The sequence below is a fragment of the Aureococcus anophagefferens genome (genome assembly GCF_000186865.1).
Source record: "Aureococcus anophagefferens unplaced genomic scaffold AURANscaffold_17, whole genome shotgun sequence".
NCBI classification, from domain to species: Eukaryota; class Pelagophyceae; order Pelagomonadales; family Pelagomonadaceae; genus Aureococcus; species Aureococcus anophagefferens.
Window position 1 is genome coordinate 214,262 of NW_008705577.1, and position 8,834 is coordinate 223,095.

Sequence of the window (8,834 nt, forward strand, 5' to 3'; positions counted from 1 at the left end):
CTTCGCGAGCGGGCGTAGTAAAACCAGTCGAAGAGACTGAAATCAGTCGAATCAGTCGACTGTTTCGTCCTGAAGAATTCACGAGGAAAAAAAATGACGACTTTTTTCAATTCCCAGACCCCAAATCAGTCGACTGATTCGACTGATTTCAGTCTCTTCGACTGGTTGCCGCGAGCTCGAATTTCCCAGAGCCCCAAACAGTCGACTGGTGCGACTGATTTCAGTCGCTTCGACTGTTTTCCCCGAATTTTCAAATTTTGTGTATTTATTATGCGACTGGTCGGCGCCCGTCGAGTACGACTGGTTTTCGACTGTTTTATGACTGTTTTTTTACTGCTAGACTGATTCTCGACTGCTGTTTTTGGCGGCTGTCTTGCGACTGGTGCCAGTCGAGGACCAGGCGAAGGAGTCGCGAAGCCGTCGATTTTCAGTCACGAAGCAGTCATTATGCGACTGGTCCGCGCCCGTCGAGGGCGACTGGTTTTCGACTGTTTTATGACTGTTTTTTTACAGCTAGACTGATTTTTGACTGCTGTTTTTGGCGGCTGTCTTGTGACTGGCGCCAGTCGAGGACCAGGCGAAGGAGTCGCGAAGCCGTCGATTTTCAGTCAGAAAGCAGCCAGCCTACGCGACTGGGCCGTGCAGGTCGCCAGTCGTTTCGATGAGGCCGGTTCTTTTTGAAAAAAAAAATTGAGCAAAAAAAAAAAGTACCGCGTTATTTACGTAAAATTACGCGGGTTCCTGGCCACGTTTATTATGGCGTTTATTACGCGTTTTTTACGCGTGCTTTGGGACCTAGGAAACAACGACCGAACCGCATGAGGCCCCCCTAGGCCGCGCCGTTCGCCGCGGGCGCGGCGTCGAAGTTCGCGCGCGTCGCGCGGAGCGCGTCCGTGACCTTGAAGGACTTGGCGGCGAGGGTGTCCTTGTCGGCCTGGCTCCGCGTGCAGAGGGACACGTAGCAGGTGAGGAAGGCGACGAGGTCCACGGTCGCGTGCGTGACGGCGGCGACGAGGAGGTTGCCCGTGAGGGCGTAGACGAGGCCGAAGTAGGCGCCGGCGAGGGCCGCGAGGAGCGCGTAGCCCCGGCAGTAGTTGTGGAGGGCGCCGAAGCAGCCCGACACCGCCGCGACGGCCGCGACCGTCGCGAGACGTTCCAAACCGACGGCTCCCACGAACCCCGCGGCGGGCCCGCCCGCGGCGAGGAAGAGCCACTTGGCGGCGCGCTGGAAGACGCCGCGGAAGGCCGCCTCCTCGAAGATGCCCGCCGACGCGGAGATGAGCGTCGTCGCGAGGACGACGCCGACGCCGCGTTTCCAGCCGCCGAATTCGACGCCAAGCGCGGACGCGGTGATGAGCTCCGTGTGCGCCGTCACGTCGGCCATGGACGGGAAGTACTTGTCCACGGGGATGAAGCTCAGGACGATCCAGGGCAGGGCCAGCAGCACGCCGGCCCTCGCCGCGGCCCACGACCACGCCCAGCGCTCGCCGAGGACGTTCGCGCCCGCGAGCGCGCCCGCGGCGGCGACGGGCACGAGGAGCAGCGTGTTCGCCCAGAGGAAGGCGACGAGCTTCGCCGACGGCGCCGCGGGCAGCGCCGGCGGCGGCGGCGCCGCCGCGCCGTCCTCGAGCGGCACGAACGCATCCGCGGGTGGTGTTGCGTCGCTGGGCGCGGGCTCGGCGTAGCGCTTGACGACGGGCTGCGCGCGCGGTGTTGGTGGGAGTGTGAACCGCGCCGACGCGAACGCCGCGGCGTAGGGCAGCCAGAGGAGCGCCGCGGCGGCGGCGCGGCGCATGGTGCACGTGAAGCTCCACAATTTGGCACAAAAGTGCGTCTGATGTTCAAACCGCGCGCGCCACACGGCGCTTCCGCGGCGACACTCTCCGGACGCCTCTCGCCGCAGCAGCACAGGCCCCTGGATGCGATCGTCTGAGTCACTCACGCATGGCTGCGGCACCGCGCGCGCGAGCCGGAGCAAAACGCGCGTCGAAGGTCGTTTACGTTCGCGCGCGCTAGGGCATCTCGCCGCCGCCGTCGTCGTCGTCGTCGTCGCTCTCGTCCAACTCGGCGACCTCCTGCGCTTTCCGCTTCTTCCTCGCCGGCGCGCTCTTCTCCTTGCGGCGCAGCTCGTGGACGTCGACGAAGTCGGTGAGGTGTTGGAGCTGCGCGGGGGAGCGGACGAATTTTTCACAGGATTGCGGCGCGCCGCGGATTCGCGCGGGGTCCGGCGGCGCGGGGACGCGGCGGCGCGCGGCGTCCGGATTGTTGCGCACCGCGAGCAGAACGTCGTCGACGCCGATCTGGTTTCGTCTCGCGTGCTTCGCGAAGGCCGGCAGGTCCGCGGCGAGCTTCGTCGCTAGTTTTTCCACCATGTAGCAGAGCGTGCTCACGGTCTCCGGCGGCATCTCGAGGCCGCGGCCCTGCTCCGCTTCGCAGATCATGCCGACGGCATGGTTGAGCGCCGAGCGCAGCGCCGTTCTGTCGTCTTCTTCTTCCATGCTTTGTGGGGTGCTTCTCTGGGTATGTAATCGCGTGTTCTGATGCTTCGATGCGCTTGGCGGTGGCGAGACGCCGTGGCGCGCGCGTCGGCGCGGGCGCTTGTCGGGGAAAGGTCGGCCGCTCGATCGATCGTTAGGGGGGGTGTTGCTCCGCCACTGGCGTCGGCGGCACCTTAGCGGCACCCCTGCGCAGGCGTGCGGAGCGGGGTGGTACATCTTACGCAACGTAAATGGCCTACCCCAGCCGTCACACCGACGTCGCACCCAAAACCAAGGGGCGTATCCAACGCCATCGATGGTGACGCGCTTCGCTGGCACGGACTTGTACGCCGCGGCAGCCCCGCGGAGACGAGGCCCGCGCGGTGGAATTTGGTCGACGCCAGAACCAACTCCGATGGGGGCACCGACGGTCAGGCTTACGCCTAGGGGTCATGGAAGGCCACTCCGACCACCAGAGCGGGCTGCCGTGCGTCGGAAGCTTGGGCTCAGAGGTCTCCGCTCCCGGCCCGCGCGTACGTGTTTGGTACTCAAGCCAGCGAAACGGCTAGCCATTCGTCCCAATCCGAGCGCTTGTTTTTGTCACGTATAGCCACCGGGCGTCCCTGGCCGCTAGCCAAAAACCGCACGTTCGGGCGTCCGACGCGTCGGCCATCGGACGCCGTCGCCGGAGCAAGACCCCCCATGATCGTTTGCCAAGCGCCGGCACCGCCGTCGTCGTCGCGCCGACCGCTAGATCGTCGTCGCGCGCGCGCCGACCGCTAGATCGTCGTCGCATCGCGTGCCGACCGCTAGATCGTCGTCGCAATTCACGCCGCGCATGAAACTGGTCGCAGGAACGCTCCACATGGGCCTCCTCTTCCTCCGCCGCGCCGCGGCCTTCCACCGCCGCGCCGCGCCGCTCTGCCGGCGCGCGGTGCTCCGCCGCGCGTCGACGAAGCCCGTGGCCATCGCCTACGACCTCGAGACGACGTCGGCGTGGCCCGCGACGGCCGAGGTCGTGCAGCTCGCGTTCACGAACGTCGCGAACAGCGACGAGCACTTCCAGGCGCTCGTGCTGCCCGAGGGCGGCGTCGACGGCGGGGCCGCGGCCGTCCACGGCTACACGAAGGCGAGCCTGAAGAAGAAGCGCGCGCTGCCCTTCGACGTCGCCTGGGGCATGGCCAGGGACTGGCTCGACGCCGTCCGCGACGACCGGCCCGTCGTCCTCGCCGCGCACAACGGCGACCGCTTCGACCACCCGATCCTCCGGCGGCTCGTGGCGAAGCACGCGGCCGAGGCGGACCTGGCGTCGGCGCTCTGGTTCGACACGCTGCCGCTCGCGCGCGAGGCCTTCCCGGACCGGAGGGGGCCCGGCTCGCACACGCTCGGGCGGCTGTTTTCGGACGCGACGGGCGGCCCGCTCGGCGGCGCGCACGACGCGCTCGCCGACGCGCGCGCCGTCGCGGAGGTCTGGCCCTGGTTGGTCGCGCGCCGGGGCGAGGCCTGGGACGACCACCTCGCGGCGCTCGCGGCGCCGCGCGCCGCGGCGAAGCCGAAGCGGAAGCGGCGGGCGCCGTCGAAGGCCGCCGCCGCGGGGCCGCCGCCCGAGGACATCGAGTCGCTGCCGGGCGTCGGGCCCTACCTCGCGAAGCAGCTCCGGGCCCGGGAGATCGCCGACCGCGTCGCCCTGGAGCAGTTCTACCGCGTCGAGTGCGCGTCGAGCAGCGACGAGGTCTACGCGAGGCTCGCGGCCATGCTGCCCCGCGTGAACAAGTTCGCGCTCCGCAAGGTCGCCAGGGGCCTCGCCGTCACGCCGCCCCTCGACGTGCCGGGCAACGGCACCGCCGTCGCGTCCTGCTAACGCGTCGGTTTTTACGTGCATGCGTGCGTGGGGAACTCGGACACTTGCCGGGCCGGGGGTTCAGTCGAGGTCGCGGGGCGGCGCGTCCTCGAGCGCGAGCGCGCCTCCGTGGGACTGGGGCGGCTCGAACGCGGGAGCGGTGCCGCGGGACAGCGCCCCCTCGAACGTGGCCAGCGTGCCGCGCTCCTGGTACTGCGCGAAGATGTGGGGGCAGAGGCGCTTGAGCTCATCAAAGCAATTCTCGCCGAAGCCCGCCTTGACGGTTTGCAACGTGCCCGCGATCGAAGTCATGTCCTGGACGTCTTCCAGGCAGGCCGCAAGTTGCCAGCAGGACCGTTGCAACGCGTCGACGTACGCGATCTTCGCGCGGCGTTTTTTGAACTCCCGGTACGCCGACGAGCCGGGAATGGGATCGTCCACCGCCTCGCGCGCGCGCTTCCGCGCCGCCCGGCCTCTCTCCTCGCCGCCGTCGTAGTCCGTCGCGACGACCCACTCCTTGATCTCCTCGAGCGCCTCGGACCGCGCGTCCTCGGTGGGGTTCGGCCCCGGGTCCTCCACGGCCGAATTGATGGTCTTCACGAGCTCGTCCTCGGCCTGCTCGTGCGCCGCCGCGCGCAAGACGTACTTGAGCGCCGCCTTGGGCGGCACCGTCGTTTCGTTGCACCAGAGGAGGACCGACTCGACGAAGCGCCGCTCGGGCAGGGGGGCCTCGGCCATCTGCGCGTCCGAGCTGCCCCGCGGGTCTTTGAGGAGCGCGCGGCAGCTGATGAACGGGCTGCGAGTCCCCGGCGGTCCGCTCGAGTGGTGCCTTACAATGGCAGCCCCATCATCATTGGCAGATCTTTCCCCCACCGGAATTCAACATCGTTCAAAGAGCATGCGCGGATAGCAGCCCACGGTGCGATGATGAGCGCGCCCCAACACAGTTGGCAGGCGCGCTGCGCGGCGAAGCGCGACGAGATCGAGCGCGACACGCGCATGCTCGACGAGCGGAAGAAGAACCGCATCGAGCGGCTCTACCGCGAACTCGAGGCGACGAATGAGGCCCTGGTGCCCGTCGAGGCGACGACGGCGCGCGCGGAGGGCGACCGGGACCGCGTCGTCGACGGCAAGCTGGACCTGCGGGACCGCATGATGCGCGAGCTCGTCATCCCGCGGAGCGTCGAGCAGTGTCTGGAGACGCGGTCGCTGCGGACGCTCGTATTGCGGGGCAACCGGCTCCGCGTGCTCGACGCGCGGACGCTCGCGCCGCTCGTGAGCCTCGTGTCCCTCGACGTGAGCCGCAACGAGCTCGAGCGCCTCGGCCCCACGGGCGCCGTGACGGTCCACAGCGACGACGCGGCCCGCTACGCCGCGCACCCGAGCCTCCGGCGCATCTCGGCGCTGCCGCCGAGCTCGGGCACCGCGCCGGCCGTCGGCGGCTTCCCGCCGGGCCTGGAGACGCTCTGCGCGGCCTACAACCGCATCGCGCGGCTGAGCTTCGGCCCGGGCGGCGCGCCGCGGCTCTTGAGAGTGTCCGTGGCGCACAACTGCGTGAAATTCGTCGCCAAGGACGTCGACAAGGCGCCCTTGCTCGAGGAGCTCGACCTGCGGGGCAACCACCTCCCGACGGCCCAGCTCCGCCACCTCGCGCCCCTGCGCCGCGTGAAGCGGCTGCTGCTCGCGGGCAACCCGCTCTCGGACGACCGCCGCCACTCGCACGGCCTCCCCGCGCACCTCCGCGGCGCCCTCAACGCGCCGCGCCTGCCCCGGGCGCCGCCCGTCCCGAGCCGCCCCCCGCCGGAGACGCTCCGGCCCGAGCCCGCGCGGGGCGCGGCGGCCGCGCCGCCGCCGCCGCCGGACGACGACGACGACGACGTCTCCATGCCGCCGGCGCCCGTCGACGACGAGCGCTTCCGCTCGCGGGAGCCGTCGCCGCCGCCGCCGGACGACGACGACCGCTTCGCGTCCCGCCGGCCGCCAAATTTCGTCTCCCAGCGGCCGGCGTCTCCCGAACCGGAGTCGCGCGGGCCGCCGTCTGCCGTCGCCCGGGTCCTCCGTTCCGAACCCTCCCCGGCGCCGTCGCGCGCGCGGTCCGAGGCCTCCTCGGCCGCGTCGCGCGCGCGGCCCGCGGCGGCGCGCGCGCCGGCGCGCGGCCGGCCCGAGGCGTCGCCGCGGCCCAGCGTCAGCGACCTGGCGTCGGACGCGCCGGGCTCGCCGCCCGCCTGGGCCGCGTCCGGCGCGGCGGCGCGGCGGCCCGAGCCCGAGGCGCCGTCCGAGCCGGACGCGCGCGCGGCGGCGGCGCCGGCGAACGTGCGCGGCGCCGCGCCGCCGCCGGCGAGCGTTCGGTCCGCGGCGTCGCCGTCCGAGGCACGGGGATCTTCAAGTATCCCCTTGTCCGAGGCGGCGTCGAAGCGGTCCGAGAGCCCGACGTCGACGGTGCCGACGCCGCAGTCCGAGCGGAAGCCGACGCTCCGGGAAAACGGCGACGCGTCGAGGCGGTCCGAGAGCCCGACGTCGACGGTGCCGACGCCGCAGTCCGAGCGGAAGCCGACGCTCCGGGAAAACGGCGACGCGTCGAAGCGGTCCGAGAGCCCGACGTCGACGGTGCGGAAGCCGACGCTCCGGGAACGGCTCCAAAAGACCGCGGCCGCGGAGTCCGCGAGCTCCGAGGAGGAGGAGGAGGAGGAGTCCGAGGAGGAGTCCGAAGACGACGACGACGACGAGTCCTCGGGCTCCGGGACGGTCTACTCCGAGGACGGGCCGGACTGGGTCGAGGGCTGGGACTCGAACCACAAGCACGTCTACTACTTCAACGTGCAGACCGAGGAGACGACGTGGACGCGGCCCTTCGGCGAGGAGATCCGGCCCATGTCCGCCAAGGACGCGGCGCTCCGCAAGCGCGACCTGCTCAAGTCGACGAACTACGCGGGCCCCCGGAGCCAGTGGGGCCGGACGCCGTCGGGCTCCGAGGCGTCCGAGTCCGTCGCCGGGTCCCCGCGGCGCTCCTAGGGTGTCAGTCGGGCTTAAGATGGGCAGCGTGGTTCGAATTGTGCGACCAGGACACCAGTGAACCCACGTGCATTTGCGCCCACCCCTCCTCGCACATCCCTTCCGGGCTCCGAAGTGGGCTCCGGGACTCGGAGTCCTTCATCAATCACACGCCGTCGGGCTCCGAGGCGTACGAGTCCGTCGCCGGGTCCCCGCGGCGCTCCTAGGGTGTCAGTCGAGCTTAAGATGGGCAGCGTGGTTCGAATTGTGCGGGATGAATTGTCGTCCGGTCTCTCAGTGGACGGCGAACTCGGGCAGCAGCGCGCGGAGCGACGCGGGCGGCTCGGACGCCTCGCTCGCGAAGCGGCTCGTCGTCATGAACTCGACCCAGGCCTCGTCGCGCGGGTAGTCGGCGAACTCGAGCACGGAGAAGTCGGTCTCGTGCCGCGTGGGCATGACGTCGCGGCGCCGCCGCGGCGCCGCGTAGCGGCTCCGCGCGCGCTCGACCTCCGCGGCCCAGCTCGTGCCGACCGTGTGCACGCCGCGCTGCTGGTAGGCCCCGAAGGGCGTCGTCGCGAAGACGCGCGCGTACTCGACCTGCTGCGTCGTCGTCGTCGCCGGCGTTCCGCCGCGGTGGCAGAGCGACGTCGAGCTGCACCAGCGGCCCGGCCGCGACCGCCAGCTCAGCAGGCTGCCGCAGCACGGGGCGTTGTGCGTCGGGGGGATGGCCATCGGTGTGGCGCGTTGGTCGCGTGCGGTGGGCACGGTAGCCGGTGTCAAAGCGGCTGCCCAGATTGTCTTTTCGAGAGAAGTTTTGACGACACAGGCTTGGCGGCAGGTGAACTGCAACAGGCGGGAGGTGAACTACAACATTGCTGTTTATTGTTCGGGCCGCCGACGATGGACCTCCGAGGGGATGTCTACCCCACGGACCGCGACCGCGCCGGGCTCGCGTACCTCGTCAGCTACAACGCATCAGGCGAGGCGAAGGTGTTGGAGCCGACGTACGGAAACGCAGCGGACGAAGTAGCTCGACTCTCCATAGAAACAAAAAAGCACCACAACAACCGGCTGAGCGCGATGAACGATGCGCTGCGCGCAGACTATGAAGATGAGAAGCGATGGGGAAGCGAGTGCTTCGCTGAGAACGAGGCGCTGACACACGCTCTCGGGCGGCTCCAAGTCGCGCTGGGAATGCACGAGATTCCCGCGGGCGCGTCCGCGCAGATCGCGGCGAAGATGCGCGAGGTGAATGCCGAGCTGGAAAAGATGAAGGACTCGAGGAAGGGCAAGGGGTCCGGCCACCCGGGGAAGGAGTACTCGACCAAGAAACGGATGCTCGAGGGCCAGCTCAAGGAGCTGGAGGAGGGCCGGTTGCCGGCGGCCGACGCGGATCTCTCCACGCCGCCGCGCGGCGAGCGCGCGCGCGCGCAGACGCCGCCGCCCGCCGCCGCGCCGCCGAGCCAGCTCGCGCGCGCGCGCGCGCCGCCGCCCGCCGCCGCGCCGCGGACGCCGCCGCCCGCCGG

The 8,834-nt window shown here is 69.9% G+C and overlaps 2 protein-coding genes across 2 annotated transcripts in view; one reads left to right on the plus strand and one right to left on the minus strand.

The window, feature by feature from the left end:
* Positions 1–829: 829 nt before the first annotated feature.
* On the minus strand, positions 830–1,795 carry AURANDRAFT_65801 (expressed protein; the record flags this gene model as incomplete). Its single annotated transcript, XM_009040946.1, has 1 exon — positions 830–1,795. The coding sequence occupies one exon, from the start codon at positions 1,793–1,795 to the stop codon at positions 830–832; it is 966 nt and encodes a 321-aa protein (XP_009039194.1).
* A 1,520-nt stretch (positions 1,796–3,315) lies between these two features.
* AURANDRAFT_65802 (hypothetical protein) overlaps positions 3,316–8,834 on the plus strand; it is a gene marked incomplete at both ends in the record, with an annotated part of 6,961 nt that continues 1,442 nt past the window's right edge. Inside the window, 2 exons of the mRNA XM_009040820.1 lie at positions 3,316–4,328; positions 5,265–7,302. Of these exons, the coding sequence (XP_009039068.1) occupies positions 3,316–4,328; positions 5,265–7,302 (3,051 nt within the window). The remainder of the gene's footprint in view (positions 4,329–5,264; positions 7,303–8,834) is intronic.